Source organism: Tachyglossus aculeatus, chromosome 3, assembly GCF_015852505.1.
Source record: "Tachyglossus aculeatus isolate mTacAcu1 chromosome 3, mTacAcu1.pri, whole genome shotgun sequence".
NCBI lineage: Eukaryota > Metazoa > Chordata > Mammalia > Monotremata > Tachyglossidae > Tachyglossus > Tachyglossus aculeatus.
Window position 1 is genome coordinate 37,253,236 of NC_052068.1, and position 24,306 is coordinate 37,277,541.

Here is a 24,306-nt window from a genome sequence, read left to right on the forward strand (position 1 = left end):
TTAACTTCTCTGTGCTTCAGTGACCTCATCTGTACAATGGGGATGAAGACTGTGAGCCCCACGTGGGACAACCTGATTACCTTGTATCTACCCCAGTGCTTAGAACAGTACCTGGCACATAGTAAGCACTGAACAAATACCAACATCATTATTATTATTATTATTATTTTATTATTATTATTATCAGGCAAGATTTTAAAGGGAAAGGTGGAGAAGAAGGCTGCCTGGGCCTAGACCTCAGTTGAGAAAGAATCACTGAATCATATTTATTGAGCTCTTACTATGTGCAGAGTACTGTACTAAGCTCTTGGGGGAGTACAAAACAGCAGAATTAGCAGATTGTTCATTGCCCATAACGAGGTCACGGTAATGAGCTTGAGACATGAAAGCAACTTCTCAGATCTCTTCTTTGAAAAATACATTTTTATAAAGTTTCTTCTTCTTCAAATGTCCTCGAGTTGTTTCTGTCCCATAGCGACTCCATGGACCCGCCCTCTTCAGAGCGTCCCATCGTCTGTCATAAAGTCATTCTGGTATGTGTATCTGGAGAGTTTTTTTTTGGTAAAGATATTGAAGCAATTTACCAGTGCCTTCTTCCGTGCCGTAAAAGCTTGAGTCTCTGCCATTGTTTTTGATATTTACTATTCTATTTATTTTGTTAATAATGTGCATATAGCTATAATTCTATTTGTCCTGACCATTTTGACACTTGTTTACATTTTTGGTTTTGTTGTCTGTCTCCCCCTTCTAGACTGTGAACCCGTGGTTGGGTAGGGACCGTCTCTATGATATTCCAAAGCCACATGGCCTTGTGGGTAAAGCGAGGAAATGGGTTCTAATCCCGGCTCTGCCAGTGGCCTGCTGTGTGATCGGGGGCAAGTCACTTCACTTCCCTGTTCCTCGGTCTTGCTCACTGTAAAATGAGGATACCTAATTCTCCCTCCTACTTAAACAGGGAGTTCCGTGCGGGATGGGGACTGTGTCCAACCTCAACAGCTTGTATCCTCCCCAGCCCTTGGAACCGTGTTTGATGCTTAGTAAGCTCTTAACAAATACCATTAAAAAAAAAGCCAGAGCAGACATAGGACACAGCAACTCGGAGCCACCAACGGAGCCACTGGAGATTAAAAGGTTAATGGGGACTAGTAACAATAATAATAATAATAATAATAATAATGGCATTTATTAAGCACTTACTATGTGCAAAGCACTGTTCTAAGCGCAGGGGAGGTTACAAGGTGATCAGGTTGTCCCGCAGGGGGCTCACAGTCTTCATCCCCATTTTACAGATGAGGTAACTGAGGCCCTGAGAAGTTAAGTGACTTGCCCAAAGTCACACAGCTGACAAGTGGCAGAGCCAGGATTTGAACCCATGACCTCTGACTCCAAAGCCCAGACTCTTTCCACTGAGCCACGCTGCTTCTCTGAAGCAGCTAGTAGGACCCAGGAATGAGCAGGACGGCTAAGGAATGAACCCGTAAGCCAGAAGAGTGAGGCCCAGTGCCTTGTTCCCTGCCAGGAGACACATTGGCTCTTGGATGTCTCCTGGTTCCCCACTCACTAGGGTGAACCAGACTTAGCTCTAGCAAGATGAATTTCCCAGCACCTCCATGCTCACCGGAGCAGCGTCTGGCCATAATCTTAGCATGGGATTCCTCCAACCAGAGGCCAAAGCCGTGTTTACTTGCTGCTTTTGGGGCTTCCAGATTCCACTGCCCTTCCCGCGGGCCTTCCTTGTCTCCCCCTTCTAGACTGTAAGCCCGTTGTTGGGTAGGGACCGTCTCTATACGTTGCCAACTTGTACTTCCCAAGCGCTTAGTACAGTGCTCTGCACACAGTAAGCGCTCAGTAAATACTATTGAATGAATGAATTGAATGAAAGAGCTTAGTACAGTGCTCTGCACACAGAAAGCGCTCAATAAATGTGATTGAATGGATGAATGAATGAATGAATCAGTGTTTTGATCACCTGATCATCTGCCTTTGACTCTTTCCCATGCTGATGCTGCCCAGCACAGGTGAATCAACTTTGTTTGAAACTTCGGCTTATATCTTTCCAATATGGGTAACCCTATATGGCATAGCTCTAAGATTCATTAGTGTACACAAACTCTCCTGCCACTCTAAGGCGTTGATTCATTGGAGAGCTATAAAGTTTAGAGACTGTTAACTGCAAACTGAATCATTTTGCTGTGTTGTTTTTGTCTCTGCCTATAATTTTTTAAATTCTTGTTCATTTAAATGTTCCCACTGTTAGTAATTGATTGCCTGTATTTCCTTTCTCTTTACTGTATCTGACCTCGCCCCTAGATTATGAGCCCATGTGAAATAGGGACCATGCCCAGTTTGTCTATTTTGCATCTTCTCCAGAATTTAGCGCAGCCTTTTGCACACAGTAAGTGCTCAAAAAATACTTTATGGGGGATGGCATACCTAGAGTGTCTGCATAAAACAGTGGAAATGTCAGCCACCTCATTAGGAAAGTGGTAACTTGATTTAATTGCTAATAATTCTAAGAACGTTTGACTTTTTCAACCTCCTCCACTTAACAGTATCAGATGGCAATTTGCAAGACTCTGTAAGCCTCCTCATCCCAATGGCAGCATTCATTTAAAAGTAGTAAGTAAAGATTAAAATGGAAATGTATGATAGCTTTAGTTGTTTATACTGGGTTTTTACTTGAGGGGAGGATCTTCACAAGAAGATTAAGAAAAATTAGCCAAGTCATATTAACAGTTACAGTCCTGCCTGGGTTGAGCAGATGGGACATGAATTGGGCCTCCATAAGATAGCTGTACAGGGTTAGGGAAATAATCAGAAGGATGTAAGTGGATTTTTCCCACTGCTGAATGACTATAGCAGTCCTAGACTCAGTCTTGATACTAACTGGTGGTGATTTTTTTTTCCTCAATCTAGCATGATTTGCCTCAGAAACATCTCTTGGGCTTCCTTGTGCCTTCTGTTGGCTCTGGAATCCATAAGATTGATAGCTGGTGTCCAGGGAATGCTGACAACCCAACTTCCCCTGATTCCAGTCCGCAAAGATTAGGGACTGGAATTGCCTTATGGCTGTCCAGGTCAACAGTGGTGTGAGCAATCAATCAATCAATCGTATTTATTGAGCGCTTACTTTGTGCAGAGCACTGTACTAAGCGCTTGGGAAGTACAAGTCGGCAACATATAGAGACGGTCCCTACCCAACAGTGGGCTCACAGTCTAAAACGGGAAGACAGAGAATGGGGGTGGAAACCGTGCATAGCTCCATGTCGGATAGGTCCGGTGGAGGTTGGGGTTTGGAATTGAGGTCGTTGTGGGCAGGGAATGTGTCTGTTTATTGTTGTGTTGTACTCTCCCAAGTGCTTAGTACAGTCCTCTGCACACAGTAAAGCACTCACTAAATACAACTGAATGAATGAATCCGAGCTGGCTGGGGTGAGCTGAGAGGAGCAGACGAGGCAGGCGCCTTCCACTAATGTTGGTAGTATCTGTAAGACTTACACCCTGCTCTGAGAAATAGGAATCAGCAGTGTAACACTGGAACAAAAACAAATCTTCTAATAGGGAAATTAAATTAAGGAAACAAGATTGCCCTTTGGAAATGATCGTTAAACTCGGCAAATAGAGCATGAATCTCATACCGCTATTTCTATAAATCCACAGAATCATCATCATCATCATCATCATCATCAATGGTATTTATTAAGCACCTATTGAGTTAGAAGTACTGTATGGTGACAAACTGTATTCCTGATGGGTGATCAGCCCATAAATCTGTCTTAGAAACCATTGTCTTTGTTCCTGAAGAGTTGTTGGCTTAAGGCAAATGTCTGCTTATTGTTTGTTCAGGAGGTTTTCCCAGACTGAGCCCCCTTTTTCCTCTCCTCCTCCCCTAGGAATTCGTCTCCCCACCCTACCCTCTTCCCCTCCCCACAGTACTTGTATATATTTGTACATATTTGTTACTTTATTTATTTTACTTGTACATATTTACTACTCTGTTTTATTAATGATGTGCAAATAGCTATAATTCTATTTTTTCTGATGGTTTTGATACCTGTCTACTTGTTTTGCTGTCTGTCTCCCCCTTCTAGATTGTGAGCCCATTGTTGGGTACGGGCTGTCTCTATATGTTGCCGACTTGTACTTCCCAAATGCTTAGTACAGTGCTCTGAACACAGTAAGCACTCAATAAATATGATTGATTGAATGAATGAATGAATGAATTAGCCGGTTTGACTATACTTAAAACAGGAATAGGTACCCCAGATAATTCCCAGCCTAAATGTCACTTCTGAAAATGATGTTTGATTTGTTTTTAAAATAGTATATTTGACTCACCTCTATAGTATATTTGACTCATGCTAAGAAAGAGTATTTCTGCTTTTAGAATCAGAAGATGTTACAAAGTGGAACTCTATATGAGGGGAAAAGGTGAGGTTTGTGCATTACCCTGAAGGGAGTGGCAAGGGCCTGGTAGAAATGTCTGGGGAGATGAGTGAAGTTTCACTCATTCAATCATATTTATTGAGCACTTACTATGTGCAGAGCACTGTATTAAGCACTTGGGAAGTACAGTTCAGCAACAGAAACCATCGCTGCCCATAAAGGGCTCAACATCTCAAAGTAATGCAACATGGCCCAGTGGGAAGAGCCTGGGCCTGAGAATCAGAGGACTTGGGTTCTAATCCTGGCTCCGCCACTAAACCTTTTGAGTGACCTTGGGCAAGTCACTTAACCTTGCTGTGCCTCAGTTCCCTCATCTACAATATGGGGATTTAATACCTGTTCTCCCTCCTACTTAGACTGTGAGCTCCATGTGGGACCTGATTATCTTGTATCTACCCCTGTGCTCAGTACAGAGCTTGGCATGTAACAAGTGCCTGACAAATACCACAATTATTATCATTATTATTAGTATTTTTAGAAAATGTGGCCCTGCCCCTGAAGAGCTATTGGTAGTGGCAGGGAAATGGGTGTTGTGGGAAAAAGAGGTAGGATTCAGAGTGATGGCTTCTCCCAGTAGAGTGAAATGGGGTGACTTGTATAGTTTTTGCAAAATGGGTGTAGGGGCTGATGACTTATTGCTTGGAAAATCCACTTAGTATAAAATCACCATGGATTTTTAGGTTTATCGATTACTGCCTTTAGTGAACATTCGGTTTGATATTATTTTGGTGGGAAAAAATGAATCATTTGTGGAATACTCAGCTGCTTTTTAGAAGACAATAAATTCCTATTTCATGCAGCCACTCTTCCTCTCACAGACCCAAGTCGGATGAGCCAGGGATGGATTGGGGAAACAGACATGGGAAGCTTTCAGAAATCCCGGACCCTGGAGAAGGCAGGTGAATGGCTTTTTTAACCAGAGAGAGGAGTAAGGGAGAAAAAATTATCCATCAGAATGCCAGCTATATTTGATTAGTGTGAGAAGCTCATTGCAATCATTTTTTTAATGGCATTTGTTAAATGTGTACTATATGCCATGCACTGTACTAAGCCCTGGAGTAGATACAAGCTCATCAGGTGGGAAACAGTCCACTTCCCACATGGGGCTCACAGTTTTAATTCTCATTTTACAGATGAGGTAACTGAGGACCAAGGCATTGAAATGACTTGCCCAAGGTCACACAGCAGGCATAGACGGGATTAGAACCTAGGTCCTTCTCACGCCTAGGCCCATGCTCTATCTATTAGAAGCATGGGAGAAGCAGCATGGCTCAGTGGAAAGAGCACGGGCTTGGGAGTCAGAGGTCATGGGTTCGAATCCCAGCTCTGCCACATGTCTGCTGTGTCACCTTGGGCAAGTCACTTAACTTCCCTTAGCCTCAGTTACCTCATCTGTAAAATGGGGATTAAGACTGTGAGCCCCACGTGGGACAACGTGATCACCTTGTATCCCCCAGTGCTTAGAGCAGTGCTTTGCACATAGTAAGCGCTTAACAAATGCCAATATTATTATTATTATTATTATTAAGTGCATTAAAACCAGCATCCCTATCCCCATGTGATATACAGAGAGTGCATAGAAGCAGCATGGCATAGTGGTTAGAGCACCAGCCCGGGAATCAGAAGGTCATACTGGCTCCATCACTTGTCTGCTGTGTAACCTTGCACTGCTCTGTGCCTCAGTTACCTCATCTGTAAAATGGGGATTGAGACAGTGAGCCCGACATGGGGCAGGAACTGTGTCCAACGCCATTTTACTTATATTCAATCGTATTTATTGAGCGCTTACTGTGTGCAGAGCACTGCACTAAGCGCTTGGGAAGTACAAGTTGGCAACATATAGGGACGGTTCCTACCCAACAGTGGGCTAGTAAAATATCCAAAAGTCTTCCCAACTTCCAAGGTACCAGAGAGCACCAGAGAGAGTTCCCAAGAGGATTTTTCTGGGAACCGGTGACATCTTTCGGGGCATCATTAAGGGGAGGGTGAAGAGGTATCCCAGAAGCTTGCTGTTCCCTAGCCTCATTTGGGAAAAGTCCTGCTCCTGGGTTGTCAAATCCTGCTGCTAAGCTTGATAGCTTTTCTGATTCCTTCACTCCAAAATTCACGTAGTCTTCCTCACCTCTTCTAGACTGTGAGCCCATTGTTGGGTAGGGACCGTCTCTATATGTTGCCAACTTGTACTTCCCAAGCACTTAGTACAGTGCTCTGCACACAGTAAGCACTCAATAAATACGATTGAATGGATGAATGAATGAATAGCAAGCGCTTAACAAATACCATCATTTTTTTTCTCACCAATGCATACCGTCCAGATGGCTTTCTCCTTTGCAATTCAAGGGAGCGGACCCCCAGCCATTCCCCACCAAGGGGTGAAATGCGGTGGGCAAACCGCCACGCTGGGACACCTGAATACTGCTGGCTGGTATCTCTCTCAGACCCTGGGGTTGGGTGAGGGTGACAGGGGCTAGGGAGGAAGGGGAGGAGGGGAGAGAAAAGATGGGGGAAGAGCCAGTAGTCTCCCCTTCTTCACTCCCCCCTCCCAACCCCCTTGTCCTGAAATCTCAAGTCCACCTCAGCAGTCAGTTCTAAAGGAAAGGAGATCCTGGCTCCTCATTGTGCATCTCGGGCTCCCATCTGACATGGTGGGAATTCAAGCATTGCAGAGAGGAGGTGGAGGGGGAAGGGAAAGGGAGGAGGAGAACGGGGAGTGGCAATCGGGAATCCCCCCATCTCTGCAGCAGGAGGATTTTTCGGGCGGGGGCATTGGGGAAGGTGCAGAGAAGTGGGGAGAGGAGAGAAAATAGTGGAAGTCAAACCGTTAACTCCATTCTCTCTGGACCAACCAAACCCAATTTCCATCTTTGTCAAGTGGCCCCTTTCTCCCAATGAACTCAATTCTGATCGTGGCCCTTCCATCCATTCCATCCAGCCAGTTGGAGGCTACTCTCCCCATCCACCTTTGTTCCATTATGTATCAGGGATTCAGCTTTTTGAAATGTCTTTTAATGTCCGTCTCCCCCTGTAACCTTCATTTATTCATTCATTCATTCAATCATATTTATTGAGCGCTTACTGTGTGTAGAACACTGTACTAAGTGCTTGGTAGAGTACAGTAGAACAAAAAGCAGACCCTTTCTCTAAGCTCCTTGTGGGCAGGGATCACATTCATTCATTCATTCATTCAATCACGTTTTTAAGTGCTTACTGTGTGCAGAACACTGTACTAAACACTTGGGAGAAACCAATACAACAGTAAACAATGACAATCCCTGCCCACAATGAGCTCACAGTCTAGAGGGGTGGGAGGAGACAGACATCAATACAAATAAATAAAATGACAGATATATACATAACTGCTGTGAGACTGGAAAGCAGGGGAAAGAGCAAAGGGCAAAGGGAGTGGAAGATGAGGAAAAGTGGGGCTTAGTCTGGGAAGGCCTCTTGGAAGAGATGTGCCTTCAATAAGGTTTTGAAGGGGTAGGGAGTAATTGTCACATCTGCCAACAAGCAGCGTGGCTCAGTGGAAAAGAGCCTGGGCTTTGGAGTCAGAGGTCATGGGTTCGAATCCCTGCTTTGCCAGTTGCCAGCTGTGTGACTTCGGGCAAGTCACTTCACTTCTCTGTGCCTCAGTTATCTCATCTGTCAAATGGGGATTAAGACTGTAAGCCTCCCATGGGACCTGATCACCTTGTAACCTCCCCAGCGCTTAGAACAGTGCTTTGCAAATAGTAAGTGCTTAATAAATTCTGTTATTATTATTATTATTACTTTCCCAAGAGCTTAATACGGTGCTCTGTGAACAGTAAGCACTCGGCAAATGCCCCCGATTGTTCGATCCATTGATCAAGTTAACTCTGATCGATTGTCTTTGTGATTTTGATTGTGCCAGGTAACGTTTCATGTTGACTTTCTATATTGACAGGAATTCTTTGTGTGTAAAATCATCGGGCTAGCGGAATCTGCCCCAAACCACCACTGGGCCATTAAAGTGGCTTTGCGGAGGAGAGAGAAGCTCATCAGCAGACACGATGGCGGCCCCAAAGAAAGTCCTGTACGCAGCACCCCCGGATGGAGGCTGGGGTTGGATGATTGTCGCGGGCTGTTTCCTCGTTACCATCTGCACTAGGGCAGTCACCAGGTACGTGGAGGTTCTCTCTCTGTTCTCTTGGACGGCCCTGCGTGCCCGGGTCCTTTTTCCTTTTTCTTCTGAGTTTGTAGGACCTGGAGTCTCAAGATTCTTGTCTCCAGGTGATTTTATCTTTTCCCCATATAAGATGGATAAAAACACGAGCAAAGCCAATAGTGTACGGCATTTAAAGTCCATCCGGCCCAATATCCTGTCTAAGGTGTAAGCTTGTCTCTAGACTGTAAGCTCGTTGTGGGCAGGGAATGTGTCCATTTGTTGTTGTATTGGGAGCTTATTACAGGGCTTTGAACACAGTAGGTGGTCAATAAATATGATTGAATGGCGATGACACTTCCTAGTTACCTTCTTTAATGGCTTTAAAAATACAGTGCTGTATACACAGTAAGTGCTCACTAAATATCATTGATTTAATTGATTTAGCTAACTTATGCCCCCCTATTCTTCCATCTACATCTCTAGCACTAATTGCTCCAAACCCCCAAACTGAACCTCCTGATACTTTCTGCCTCCACAATTTCCCAAGAGATCATATCACATGTACTTACTACCTGCTGGGCAGAGAACTGTTTAGTTTTATTGTTTTTAATCTGCCACAGTGCAGTTTCAGTAGTTGCCCTGTCGCTGCCAAGTTTAATGACTGCCTAACCCCGGCAGAGATGGGCCCTGCCTGGGCTGGAATTCCAGGGTCCTGCCCGGTCCCAGAAAGTGTGAGGCCTGGAGCTGGTCTGTGTTACACCCACAAGTGTAACACCCATGAATGTGAGTCTTGTAGCTGGTCTGAGTTACAGGATGAGGCCTGTACTCATCCTGAGAAGGTATCAGAGCCAACTGCACCCTGGGGTTGAGTTTTTGGCAGCCATCACCGATTGCCTGTTTCCTATCTACCCCAAACTATGGCCAAGTGTAACATATTCAGCACACAAAGCCACATCACTCCATTCAGCTTCAAAGGTTTTCAACAGCCAACAAAGCCAAGACATATCACACAACAGAGCAGCGAAATGAGGCCTACAAGCTTGGTGACATTTGACCCTTCATGAAGACACTGTGAATAGAGAGGACTTGAAATCCCCATTTCCATTCTATTTGAAATCCAGATTTCAAGAAAACTGAAAACAAGAGGCAGAAGTAAAATTAATTATTGTTTTCTTGAGGATTTTCACTGAGTTTAGAAGCATCTACTTTAAAACATTAGCTGATAGGCAGCTTTTTGTGTATTTTAGCCTCGGGCAGAAGTGAAAACAGTGAATTGCATTCATGATGATGATGGCATTTGTTAAGCGCTTACTATGTGCAAAGCACTGTTCTAAGCGCTGGATGTCTTCCCCTCCCAGTTAGTGTTTCAGAAACAAATATGTGAGTATGCATTTCCTAAATCCATGCTAGGCTGTGCAAAAAGAAAACAAACCCATGGGCTTCTGTTCCTGGAAGCTTTTTAAAAGTCTCCATCTCCTTGGGATAAGGTTTATTATCATTATTATTGATAACAATAATACTACTAATAATAATCATAGCATTTGTTAAGCAATTAGTCTCTTTTGCAGGCTCCTCCTCGCCCTCCAATCCCCTTACTGTGGGGGTTCCCCAAGGTTCAGTGCTTGGTCCCCTTCTGTTCTCGATCTACACTCACTCCCTTGGTGACCTCATTCGCTCCCACGGCTTCAACTATCATCTCTACACTGATGACACCCAGATCTACATCTCTGCCCCTGCTCTCTCCCCCACTCTCCAGGCTCACATCTCCTCCTGCCTTCAGGACATCTCCATCTGGATGTCTGCCCGTCACCTAAAACACAACATGTCCAAGACTGAACTCCTCGTCTTCCCTCCCAAACCCTGCCCTCTCCCTGACTTTCCCATCACCGTTGACGGCACTCCCATCCTTCCCGTCTCACAAGCCCACAACCTTGGCGTCATCCTCAACTCCGCTCTCTCATTCACCCCTCACATCCAAGCCGTCACCAAAACCTGCTGGTCTCAGCTCTGCAACATTGCCAAGATCCGCCCTTTCCTCTCCATCCAAACTGTTACGCAGCTCGTTCAAGCTCTCATCCTATCCCGTCTGGACTACTGCATCAGCCTTCTCTCTGATCTCCCATCCTCGTGTCTCTTCCCTCTTCAATCTATACTTCATGCTGCTGCCTGGATTGTCTTTGTCCAGAAACGCTCTGGGCATGTTACACCCCTCCTCAAAAATCTCCAGTGGCTACCAATCAATCTGTGCATCAGGCAGAAACTCCTCACCCTCGGCTTCAAGGCTGTCCATCACTCACCCCCTCCTACCTCACCTCCCTTTTCTCCTTCTCCAGCCCACCCTGCACCCTCCACTCCTCTGCCGCTAATCTCCTCACCATGCCTTGTTCTCGCCTGTCCCGCCATCGACCCCTGGCCCACGTCATCCCACGGGCCTGGAATGCCCTCCCTCCGCACATCCGCCAAGCTAGCTCTCTTCCTCCCTTCAAGGCCCTATGGAGAGCTCACCTCCTCCAGGAGGCCTTCCCAGACTGAGCTCCTTCCTTCCTCTCCCCCTCGTCCCCCTCTCCATCCCCCATCTTACCTCCTTCCCTTCCCCACAGCACCTGTATATATGTATATATGTTTGTACATATTTATTACTCTATTTATTTACTTATTTATTTTACTTGTACATATCTGTTCTATTTATTTTATTTTGTTAGTATGTTTGGTTTTGTTCTCTTTCTCCCCCTTCTAGACTGTGAGTCCACTCTTGTACTTCCCAAGTGCTTAGTACAGTGCTCTGCACACAGTAAGCACTCAATAAATACGATTGATTGATTGATTGATTACTATATGCCAGGCACTGTAACAATTAGGTTGAACACTGTCCCTCTCCCACATAAAGCTAACAGTATTAATCATTTTATAGATGAGCTAACTTAGATTAAGTTAAATGACTTGCTTAAAGTCACACAGATGGTACATGGTGGGGTAAGGATTAGAACCCAGTTCTTCTGATTCCCAGGCCTGTGCTCTTTCCACTAAGCCACACTGTTTCATGTTGCTTCTTTTTTTTTTTTTTGAGGAGCACTTTCCTTGGGTAAAATTATTTTACGGATTAGTATCGACACAGGCAGATCTCACCTTAAGCAGTGATCCAGTGCTTTTAGAAAGAGGCTGAGGCCAGCAGGGTGAATGCTTCTGAAATCACATATCTGCCTTCTCTGCAAAATTGCATCTTCCTCTTTCCTGGAACTTCGATATCAGCACATCTTCTTGGCAGCCTGTGCCTACTGGGTTTGGGGCCAATTTTCTTGCTTCGATTTTGGACCTTATACCTAGGTCTGGTTTTGCTGATTTGGCTGGGGGATTTTCATTCTCGGATCTATCTTCTCTGTCTCCTGTCCCAGTGACAAAGGAGTGGAGGAACAGTAGGAGGACAAAGATCAATGAAATAATCAAGCGATGATATTCTTGATTGGTTACTGTGTGTAGAACACTTACACATCAGAGGTTGAAAATTCATGACATGAAACTGAGCATGTTAATGCAGTTTTAGCAAAATTGATCTTTCAAGAGAACAGTCCATGATACGGAAAGGGACGAGGCCTAGAGGAAAGAGCACGGGTCTGGAAATCAAAGGACATGGATTCTAATCCTGACTCTGCCACCTGTGTGCTGTGTGACCTCGGGCATGTCACTTAACTTTTCTGTGCCTCACTTCCCTCATGTGCAAAAGAGGGATTCAATACTCGTTCTCCCAACTACTTGGACTGTGAGCCCCATGTGGGACCTGATTATCTTGGATAATAATAATAATAGTAATAAGAGTATCTGTTAAATGCTTACTACGGGCCAAGCACTGTTCTAAGGACTGGGGTGGATGCAAGGTAGTCAGATTGTCCCACGTGGGGCTCACCGTCTTAATCCCATTTTACAGATGAGGTAATTGAGACCCAGAGAAGTGAAGTGACTTGTCCATGGTCACACAGCAGACAAGTGACCGAGCCGGCATTAGAACCTACCCCAGTGCTTAGGACAGTGCTTGGCACATAGCATTTAAATACCATGATTATTAAGGGACAAAGTCACCCCTTCCTTTTCATAGGCTGAGTTTTTATGATGAACCCAGAGGCATGTTCTATGATAGACATAATAATGCAGTGCAAAACAAAAAAAAATCAGAATTCTGTGACCATCTTTTAAGCTCCTTACAGGTAGGGATCATGTCTATTGTCACTGTTGGATTGTACTTGCCCAAGCACTTTAGTATAGAACTCTGCACAAAGTAAATGCTCAATAAATACCATTCATTGACTGATTGATTGATTCTTTTGAGGTATTTTAGCAAAGGGTATTTAAAAATAGTTGCTCTTTGCCTGTAAATGGATGGAGTTAGGTAAGGAGGGAAGGAAGACCACTCTGTACCTGTGCTCAGGTTTAAGCAGCTGGACTCTACAAGATGAGACTGATTCAGCAATCATCACATCCCATTCCCACCTGAATGATGATGATGGTATTTGTTAAACACTTACTACGTGTCAAGCACTGTTCTAAGCACTGGGGTAGACACAAGGTAATCAAGTCAGATACAGTCCCTGTCCCACATGGGGCTCACATGGGGCTCACCTGGGGCCCCATGTGGGGCTCGCAGTCTCAATCCCCATTTTAAATATTAATAATAATAATAGTAATAATAGTATTTGTTAAGAGCATACTATGTGCCAAGCACTGTTCCAAGCACTGGGGCTGGTGGGTACAAGCTAATCCATTTGGACACAGTCCCTGTCCCACATGGAGCTCACAGTCTTAATCCCTATTTTACAGATGAGGTCACTGAGGCACAGAGAAGTAAAGTGACTTGCCCAAGTTCACCCAGCAGACAAGTGGCAGAGCTGGGATTAGAGCCCAGGTCCTTCTGACACAACTAGGCCACACTGCTTCTTGTGGTAAAATGAGGTAATCTAGGCATAGGGAAATGAAGTGACTTACCCAAGGTCACACACAGATGAGTAAGTGGAGCCAGGTTTAGAACCCAGGTCCTTCTGACTCCCAAGCCCATGCTGTATTTGCTAGACCGTGATGTTTAATACATATTTGCATGGGTACTAGCCCTGTCAATTCAGTAAACTGCATTTTTTCTTCTCCCAGGCTTTTCAGTAAGCTGCCATACATTGGGCATTAAGCAGCATGGCTTAGTGAATAGAGCAAGGGCTTGGGAATCAGAAGGACCTGGGTTCTAATCCTGCCTTTGCCATTTGCTGCTCTGTGTCCTTGGGCAACTCACTTAACTTCTCTTTTCCTTAGTTACCTCATCTGTAAATGGGGATTGAAACTGTGAGCCCCATGTGGGACAGGGACTGTGTCCAACCCCATTTGGTGTGTAAAACCCCATCCATCCCAGAGCTTAGTACAGTGCCTGTACTCATTCATTCATTCATTCATTCAATCGTATTTATTGAGTACTTACTGTGTGCAGAGCACTTTCATTCATTCAATTGTATTTATTGAGTGCTTACTGTGTGCAGAGCACTGTACTAAGCTCTTGGGAAGTACAAGCTGGCAACATATAGAGCCAGTCCCCACCCAAAAATGGGCTCACAGTCTAGAAGGGGGAGACAGACAACAAAACAAAACATGTCGACAGGTGTCGAGTTGTCAGAACAAATAGAATTAAAGCTAAGTGCACATCATTAACAAAATAAATAGAATAGTAAAAAAGTACAAGTAAAATAGAGTAATGAATCTGTACAAACATATGTACAGGTGCTGTGGGGAGGGGAAGGAGGTAGGGTGGGGGGGATTCATTCATTCATTCAATCGTATTTATTGAGCACTTATTGTGTGCAGAGCACTGTACTAAGCACTTGGGAAGTACAAGTTGGCAGCATATAGAGACGGTCCATACCCAACAGCGGGCTCACAGTCTAGAAGTGGGAGACAGAGAACCAAACAAAACATATTAACAAAATAAAATAAATAGAATAGTAAATATGTATAAGTAAAGTAAATGAGTAATAAATATGTACAAACATATATACAGGTGCTGTGGGGAGGGGAAGGAGGTAAGGTAGGGGGGTGGGGAGGGGGAGGAGGGGGAGAGGAAGGAGGGGGCTCAGTCTGGGAAGGCCTTCTGGAGGAGGTGAGCTCTCAGTAGGGCTTTGAAGGGAGGAACGGGGAAGGGGAGGAGGAGAGGAACTAATAATTATTATTATTTAAATTATTACCTCGAGACTTCTGGTTCAGAAATTCAAGTCATACCACGTGGGTTTTTATTTCAGTATTCTCTTTTACATGCCCAGCACCCTGAAGCTGCTATAAAATATCACCCAAATCTTTTGTAAAGTTTGCTCTCTCCCCAAGCACTGTTATTCCCCTCTCTGCAGCAGCTGCTGGGACCTGTTTTAGAGAGGGGGTCCCCGAGGCACTCTGAGGCTGGATTTAGGGGCTGGTTTTGGATGAATCTCCTGTGAACCTCACGGGGGGGGGGGGGGGGGGGGGGGTTCTCCCAGAAGAGGCAGGTAAGCTCACTTTATTCATTCATTCATTCATTCATTCATTCATTCAATCGTATTTATTGAGCTCTTCCTATGTGCAGAGCACTGTACTAAGCTCTTGGGAAGTACAAGTTGGCAACATATCGAGACGGTTCCTACCCAACAGCGGGCTCACAGCCTAGAAGGGGGAGACAGACAACAAAACAAAACATATTAACAAAATCAAATAAATAGAATAAATATGTACAAGTAAAATAGATAAATAAATAGAGTAATAAATACTGGGCTGGACTCACCCAAAGGAAGGCTGTGCCAATTCAGTGGCAACTTCAATGCCAGAATAACAAACTTTAGGACCAGAATCATCTCTGGTGAGATGGCTTGATGTCTCCATCGTGAGAAACTTGAGCTTGGACAGAGAGGGAACCAGAGAGGTAAATTCTGAACATGCGGGGAACCAAAGAAACAAGTTTCAAGTTATTTATTCATTTACATTAAAGTCCGTCTCCCCTTCTAGACTGTGAGATTGTTGTGGGAAGGAATATGTCTGTTGTTATAGCATACTCTCCCAAGCACTTAGTACAGTGCTTTGCATACAATGAGCACTCAATAAATGCAATTGAATAAATGAATGAAAGTTGTGCTCCACTGCTGTCTGAAAAGGGATTGAGTCTGATGGAGACAGAGTACTGTACTCTCCCAAGCACTTAGTACAGTTGAATACAGCTGAACAATGACTATGAACCAGGTAATAAGAGAGATTTTTTGTGGTATTTGTCAAGAGCTTACTATGTGCCAGGCACTGTTCTAAGCACTGGAATAGATACAAAGTAATCAGGTTGGACGCAGTCCATGTCCCACAAGGGGCTCACAGTCTTAATCCCCATTTTCCAGATGAGGTAACTGAGGCACAGAGAAGTGAAGTGACTTGCCCACGATCACACAGGAGGCAAGTGGCAGAGCTAGGATTAAAACCGACATTCTCTGGCTCTCAGGCCCATGCTTTTATCATTAAGCCATGCTGCTTCTGATGTTTGGTGGCAAATGAGGCCAGAAAAATTTTCCCTGCTAAGAAACATGTGGTACTGGGGTTAACTAGCAAAATAAGGGTTGGTTTTACTCTGTGTAGACTTGGCCAGAGACTCTGAACGTTTACACATAGAGCTCTAGGGTTGAATAACAAATGGAAGGTTCTCTAGATGCTGAAACTCCCAGTAACCCACTAGCAAGGAATCTTTCTTACTGCTCTTTCCCAAATGCTTAGAACAATACTCTGCACACCAGTAAGCACTCAATAAATGCCATTAATTGCTCTTCCCTAACAGGGAGTCTTCCTCCCTGGTTCAGTTAGCCAAATGGGAAGCACTTTCACCACTTTTGTACTCAGTTCCACTTGTGACACCTTGAGGACTGAGGAAATTTCCATTCTAACTTTCATGTCTCTCAATGACTTGTTGTGGGACAGCTTTGTTGCTGACAAGTGTGCTTGGTTCTTTGGTGCCAAGGCTGTGAACTGCTGGATCTTGTTTTTAATGGTGGCTGTGAGTCACATCCTTGGGTGAATTTAAAGGAAAGGCGGGGGTCACTCCAAGAAGGCTTTATGCAGATGATCATCCTCTATGTAATGATTCCCAACTCTACATCTCCAGCCCTGATCACTTTTCCTCTCTGCAGGCTCACATTTCCCCCTGCCTTCAAGACATCTCTACTTCGATGTCCTTCCCAACACCTTAAATTTAACTGTCCAAAACAGAACTCTTTTAACTTCCCATCCAAACCCTGTCCTTCCCCTGATTTTCCCATCACTGTATACGGCACCACCATCCTTCCTGTCTCACAAACCTGAAACCTTGGCATTTTCCTTGACTCATCTCTCCCATTCACATATTCAGCATATCATTAAATCCTATTGGTTCGATTTTCACAACATGGCTAAAATCCACCTTTCCTCTCCCTTCAAACTGCAACCACATTAATCCAAGCACTTATCCAGCAACCACGTTAATCCAAGCACTTATCCTAGCCTGCCTTGATTACTGCATCAGTCTCCTTGCTGTCTTCCCTGTCTCTTCTCCCTCCCCACCTCAATCCATACTTCACGCTACTACCCAGATCATTTTTCTACAAAAATGTACAGTCCATGTTTCCCCACTCCTCAAGAACCTCCAGAAGTTGAACTTCCACCACTGCATCAAACAGATACTCCTTACCATCGGTTTTAAAGCACTCAATCACCTTTCCCACTCCTGCCTCACCTGACTGCTCTTCTATTGCAACCCAGCCTGCACACTTCGTTCCTCTAATGTCAATCTTCTCATTGTACCTCAATCTCTCACCCACTTCCCATCTCTGGCCTGGAATGCACTCCCTCTTCTTACCCAACAATTACTCTCCCCTGCTTCAAAACTTTATTGAAGGCACATCTTCCAAAAGGCCTTCCCTGATCCTCATTTCCTCTTTTCCTTTCTCTTTTCCTCCCATTCCTTTCTACATCACCCTGATTTGTTCCCTTTATTCACACCCCCCTCAGTCCCACAGCACTTATGTACCTACCTATAATTAATATATTTATATTAATGTCTGTCTCCCTCTCTAGTCAGTGCACTTATCGTGGGCAGAGGACGTGTCTGCCAACCCTGTTGTATTGTACTCTCCCAAGTGCTTAGCACACAATAAGCCCTCAATAAGTACGACTGATTGACGATTGATCGAAGGCTAACCAGGGGGATGGTCTGGATGACCTCTCCAAATCTCTTCCAGTCCTGGGATCCTTTGAACTCTTGTCGCCCTGTTCTTTGCCTTGGGCAGAGGTTTGAGTCTATCGTATTTACATGGTGTGTTTTGCAGGTGTATCTCCATTTTTTTTGTGGAGTTCCAAACCCACTTCGCTCAGGATTATGCCCAAACTGCTTGGATCCATTCCATTGTAGACTGTGCCACAATGCTATGTGGTGAGTATGACACATTGAGAAGCAAGGACAAGCTTAGTCTTTCATTGTAAATGGCAGTGATTTCCGACATGCCATCATTACTGCCTTACAAGTAAAGGGGAGGGGGCTGATGAAATATATATGAAAGACCATCTCCCCTCACTTGCAGCTCCGGCTAACCTGGTCTCTATGCTGTAAGATCATTGTGAGCAGGGAATGTGTCTGTTATATGGTCATATTGTAACAATTATCATAGTGTACTCTTCCAAGCACTTGGTACAGTGCTCTGCACACAATAAGGGCTCAAAAAATATGATTGACTGATTGACCGACTGACTGGTTTTGCTGCTGGGGCAGATAGGAACTGAGGTCCACAAAATAATAATAGCAATTGAGGTATTGTTTAACTGCTTGCTGGGTGCCAGGCTCTGTACTAAGTGCCGGATATAAGCAAATCGGGTTGGACACAGTCCCTGCCCCATGTTCACACTCTCAATCCCCATTTTGCAGAAGAGGTAACTGAGGCCCAGAGAAGTGAAGTGACTTGCCCAAAGTCACACAGCAGTCAAGTGGTGGAGCCAGGATTAGAACCCATGACTTTCTGACTCCCAAATCTGTGCTCTATCCACTACGCCATGCTAAAGATCACAGACTATTGAATACCAGATATTGAACTGGCCAGGATGTTGGCCCCTGCTAATCAATCAATCAGTTATATTTATTGAGCACTTACTATGTGCAGAGCACTGTGCTAAGCTCTTGGGAGAGTGTAATAGAACAGAATCAGTGAGCACGTTCCCTGCTGATAGAGAGCTTACAGTATTACAAGTCAATGTGTGGAAGTAAGTATTGGTCTATTGGCTGTGTGTATCTAATTTCTGCTACCAATCACATAATAGAGCAATTTCCATTTCTATTATTTTCTCCTCATTAGGCACTGGTGCAAGCTAGATTTTTCTCAAAATGTAGATGTAAACTTGATCTCTGCCCATAGAGTTAATAAATAAGCAGCTGAAATGTATTTCTATCACATACTGCAGTTGTTAGATTGGTTCATGGGCTTCAACCCTAGCAAACATAAATATAAAAGTAGCTTAAATAATAATAATGACATTTGTTAAGTGCTTACTATGTGCGAAGCACAGTTCTAAGCGCTGGGGAGGATACAAGGTGATCAGGTTGTCCCACGTGGGGCTCACAGTCTTAATCCCTATTTTACAAATGAGGTAACTGAGGCACAGAGAAGTTAAGTGACTTGCCCAAAGTCACACAGCAGACAAGCAGCGGAGCCGGAATTAGAGCCCATGACCTCTGACTCCCAAGCCTGTGCTGTTTCCACTGAGCCACGCTGCTCTTACATGGTCTTATCATCAAGTGAGTCCCCAAGGATTTCACAATTTTTTTCTCCTCAGTAATGCTCGATTAGCTCTAAGAGGAAGACAGTTGCTGTCGTGAGAGCTCAAGAAATAACCTTAACTAATTTCCAGATCAATTCTGTACACATAGTCCTTTACACTCTCCACAGCACTTACGCACATATCCGTAATCTATTTATTTATATTACTTTGTGTCTCCCCCTCTAGACTGTAAGCTCCTTGTGAGCAGGGAAAGTATCTACCAACTTTTGTTATAGTCTACTCTCCCAAGCATTTAGTACAGTGATCTGCATATAGTAAACGCTCAATAAATACAATTGATTGATAGATTTTAGTGGTTCAACAACAACAACAGATCAACCCCTTGATTCCATTGTCCTGCACTGTGATACCTCATTTTAAATGGAAAAAAATTGGTCCCCAAATTACTATTAATGTACCAATATTTAGAAGGCATAAATGATTTCACTTATCGTGACTGCACTGGACCAACCTAAAGAACAGGTTGAACATTTTCCTCAGAATCTGACCATATCTTTCTGAGGCTAATGGTGGCTGGGTCTTTTGCCAAATATCTCTAGGGGGATTTGACTGTAGTCTTTCTCATTGCACTTCAGCAGGGAAGCACTGAAAAGCATTAGGTTGAGCATTAAGTTGAGATTGGTTCTTATTTGGGCCTTCCATTTATGTTCATATCATTAAATTATATCTTATAAATTACTTAATTATTCATATTAATGTCTGTCTCCCACTCTAGACTGTAATCTTGTGGGCGGGGAATGTATCTGCCAATTATGTAGTACTGTACTCTCTCAATAATAATAATAATGGCATTTATTAAGCACTTACTATGTTCTAAGCATTGGACATTGTTCTAAGCACTGTTCTCAAGCATTTAGTACAGTGCTCTGCTCCTAGTAAATGCTCAATAATATCATTGATTGATTGACTGATTGATTCCAACTGACTGGAGCACCTGCCTGGTGATCAGCTGTGTGGTGACACGTTGACATGGCTGTTCTGGCCTTTTCTCTTCTTTGCACTCCTAGCCTGCTTTGGCTCTGAGGCCACTCTGAGTAGCAATGGGATGGGGGCATTGGCTGTAAGCTCCTTGTGGGCAGGGAAGTTGTCTACCTACGCTGTTGTAGTATATTCTCCCAAATGCTTAGTACAGTGCTCTGTACACCGTCAGCACTCAATAAATGCCATTGATTGAAAAAAAAAAAACCTGCAGTAGGAAAAGGCAAGGTAGTGGTGGCGAGACATGAGAACAAGACTTTAGCTGGAAAAAAATAAAGAGTGGGAGCTGGACTGTAGTGGGAGAAAAGAGTGGATAAGTAGGAGGGAGAGAGCTGACAGTGCTTTGAAATGAATGGTCAGGATTTAGGGAAATACAACGGAAACCAGACACAACATTCCACATGATCCCTGGCCTACCTCTAATAGAGGAGACAGAACTTTTTTTTTTTTGCCAACAGTGGGATTCATCAACACTGATGAAGCCCAAGTTTTGGAAAGTATAGTCTTAAAGCATAGTAGGGGTGTGGATCTCATCTGATCTCTAATAATAATGAATAACTGGGCTTACATTGTGGGTAGGGAATGTGTCTGTTATATTGTACTCTCCTAAGAGCTTAATACAGTGCTCTGCACACAGTAAGCTCTCGATAAGTACGATTGACTGACTGCCTGACTGGGCCATTTTGTCATTTTATTTATTACAGAAAGAAGTTTAGTTTAGGCATTGAATCAACAGGCCCAGACTGTTTGTCATAGCGCTGGGTTAAATATCTGTCACATAGGTACTCAGATCTCACACCTACCCTAACGGTGATGGCTCTCCAACTTGCTTACATGTCCCAGTGGGGTGGACACATTGGAAATAATTACGGAGAAGAATCAAAATTGACAGGCCCTTTGGTCCAGATCCTACATTGGATGTTTCATGCTGCCTTTGGTCATAACATACCATCTGCAGTGCAATCATCGCTACCATTTCTTGCCACATGCTGGTCTTCTCAAGTCCGCAGGTCTGTAGTCTGAGGTGTGAAATTTACGAGGAAGCGTGCCCCATCAGAAGAAGGATCTGGGAAAGAGTACATTTAGCTCATCCTCTGGCTTTTTTAAAAACCATTTCTTTGACCCAAGTTCTGCAAGAGGTGTCCATTTTGATTAATAGAACTGTATGATTCACCCCTTAGGTAAATGTTCTAAATAAGGAGAAGGAGAAACTTGTTGCTAAAGTACTTTGAGGACCGGGGAGGAGTGGGTATTATGCCATAGAACCCATGATCTTTGCATTAACTCTGCTGTTGTGTTTTTAAGCTCCGCTTGGGAGTATTGTCAGTAATCATTTATCCTGCCAAGTGGGAATCATACTAGGAGGCTTACTTGCTTCTTCTGGTCTCATCCTAAGTTCGTTTGCCACCAGCCTTCAGCACCTCTACCTCACTCTTGGAGTTCTTACAGGTCAGTGTGATGTTTTCCACTTGTTTTAAGGTACACCCCAGACCAGCGTCATTTAGCCCATGATCAGAAAAGCAGTCCTGCCTCATTACTGTCATCGGTATCAGCCTCGGCATCATCATTCAATCAACCAGCCAAATCAATGGTGTTTATTAAATGCTTACTGTGTGCACAGCACCGTAGTAAATGCTTGGGAGAATACAGATTTTTTTTAATGGCACTTATTAAGCGCTTACTATGTGCAAAGCACTGTTCTAAGCTCTGGGTCACAGAGTTGGTAAACGTGTTTTTTGCCCACACTGAGTTTATAGTCTAGAGATGAGCCTACAGTCTAGAGGAGAGCTTACAGTCTAGAGATGAGCTTAATCAGGTTGGACACAGTCCCTGTCCCATGTGGGCTCACAGTCTAAGTAGGAGGATGAACAGACATCGAATCCCCATTTTAACTGAAGACACTGAGAAGTTAAGTGATTTGTCCAAGGTCACACATCTGGCAAACAGTGGAGCTGGGATTAGAACCCATCATCAGTCATTTTGGAACAACCACAAGGCTCACGGGTTCTGGATTAGGTTCTCTGGGATATGGACTTGGAAATAGTCCATGGAATTTTGTTGGGGTTGGGGGGGACTGAAAACTGAATGAGGGAAGGGGGAGGACATCTTACCTCGGGGCCTGGTCTGATAGTGGCATAGAGGCAGAAAGTAACTTTGCTTGGTTAAAATGACAGGTGCAAGAATGGGTGGATCAGAAAATGAGGAAAATTAGGTTGAAGCAGGGGCTGCTTTGGGAGGGGATTGTTGGTGATGTTGATGAAAATGAATATCAATAGAGTGGGTCATGATGGTGACTGGTGATAGAGACCCATCATGGCTTAATGGAAAGAACACAGACTTGTGAGTCAGAGGTCATGGGTTCTAATCCCACCTCTGCCACTTAGCTGTGCAACTTTGGGCAAGTCACTTCACTTCTCTATGCCTCAGTTACCTCATCTGTAAAATGGGAATGTAGACTGTGAGCTCCAGGTGGGACAACCTGATTACCTTGTATCTACCCCAGCACTTAGAACGGTGCTTGGCACATAGTAAGTGCTTAACAAATACCATTATTATTATTATTATTAGAAAAGAAAAAAAGATGAGGAGCTTAATTTTAGGCATGATAAACTGTAATGATAGCCAGATATTCAGAAGAGGTGTTTTGGAGTTAGGACAAGGTGTGAAATGGAGAACTCTGAATGGAGGGGGCAATTCAAGCATGTCAGAACATAAGCTAGAACCTTGGAGGTGCTAACATTTTAAGGGCTAGGAGAAGAGAAAGAATTGACAAAGGAGCTAGCAATCAATCAATCAATCAGCCATCTGAGAGTTCAGCAGAACCAGGTGAGTGCCATTAAAATATTTCAAATGCGAGTGGGTGGCCAACATATCCAAAGGCAGCAGAAAGGTTTAATCAACCAATCAACCATATATATTAAGCACTTATGTGCAGAGCATTGTACTAAGCACTTGGGAGAGTAAAGTACAACAGAGTTGGTAGACATGTTCCCTGCTCACAAGGAGCTTACAGTTTACAGTCTTGGTTGAGAATGATAAGAACAACGAAAAGAGCATTGGATTTAGCCAGGAGAAAGTGATCTGTGACTTCAGCCAGAAGAAGTCTCAGTGTCTAGTGAGAGAGGAATTTAGATTTGGAGGGATTCCGATAGAGATAGAGAGGAAGAGGAGTTATCATATCAGAGGAGCATAGTATAGACATTAAAGGAAGAGAGATCTGAGGCAGTAGCTGAAGGAGAAGATTAGAGGGGAAGGATGGTGTTTTCAGTTTGGAAAAGGTAGGAGAGAGAAATCTCCTGTCAAATACGAAGGAAGAGGAAATTCTGGGCCAGAGGCAAGACATGGATGAGGGCTATGTAGCAAGATATGAGCTGGAAGTATAATGAGTATGTTGGAGTAGAGAAGTAAAGGGAATGTACTGGCTTGTAGTAAGAAATCAGCAAGGTAAGATAGGAGAGGGCAAGGTGATTGAATCCTTTAAAGTAGATGGTAAGGCTTGATTATATAACGGCTTAAATTCAGACCTGGTATTCAAAGTTGCTCCAGATTTTTTTTTTCATCCCGCAGAATAAGATGGAAATAATTATGCCGAGATAGATTCCAAACTCAAATAAAATCAGATGTAGTCATGGTGACTTAAGATTTGAATCGGTCCCCTGAGGGCGGGTACTGTGGGAGCAGCTTTCAGCTAAACTAGTTGCACTAGCAGGTCAAGAAGTAAAAATCTGCATAGCAGAATGTTTGGCTTTGCCCAGTGATGCTAATCTTTGTGAGAGAGGTTTATAGTCAACAAAAAGGCCTTTGTAACCAAAATTATTCCATCACCTACTCTCCCAAAGCCAGGGAGCCTCTTTTATGAGAACCAGAATGAGAGAAGTATTGTCTCCTTGGTGGAAACAGCCCAAGACCTAGGAGAGTGCTTACTGTGT

At 43.9% G+C, this 24,306-nt stretch overlaps 1 protein-coding gene across 3 annotated transcripts in view; it reads left to right on the forward strand.

Annotated features, from left to right (window-relative positions):
• Positions 1-24,306, forward strand: part of SLC16A12 (solute carrier family 16 member 12) — a 47,457-nt gene that overhangs the window by 3,819 nt on the left and 19,332 nt on the right. The window contains exons 2-5 of one of the 3 annotated variants that reach the window (XM_038744396.1): positions 5,265-5,345; positions 8,372-8,587; positions 17,899-18,002; positions 21,683-21,826. In XM_038744396.1, the coding sequence (XP_038600324.1) occupies positions 8,478-8,587; positions 17,899-18,002; positions 21,683-21,826 (358 nt within the window). In that variant the 5' untranslated portion in view covers positions 5,265-5,345; positions 8,372-8,477. The remainder of the gene's footprint in view (positions 1-5,264; positions 5,346-8,371; positions 8,588-17,898; positions 18,003-21,682; positions 21,827-24,306) is intronic. The other 2 variants (XM_038744395.1, XM_038744397.1) reach the window with 2 other exon arrangements.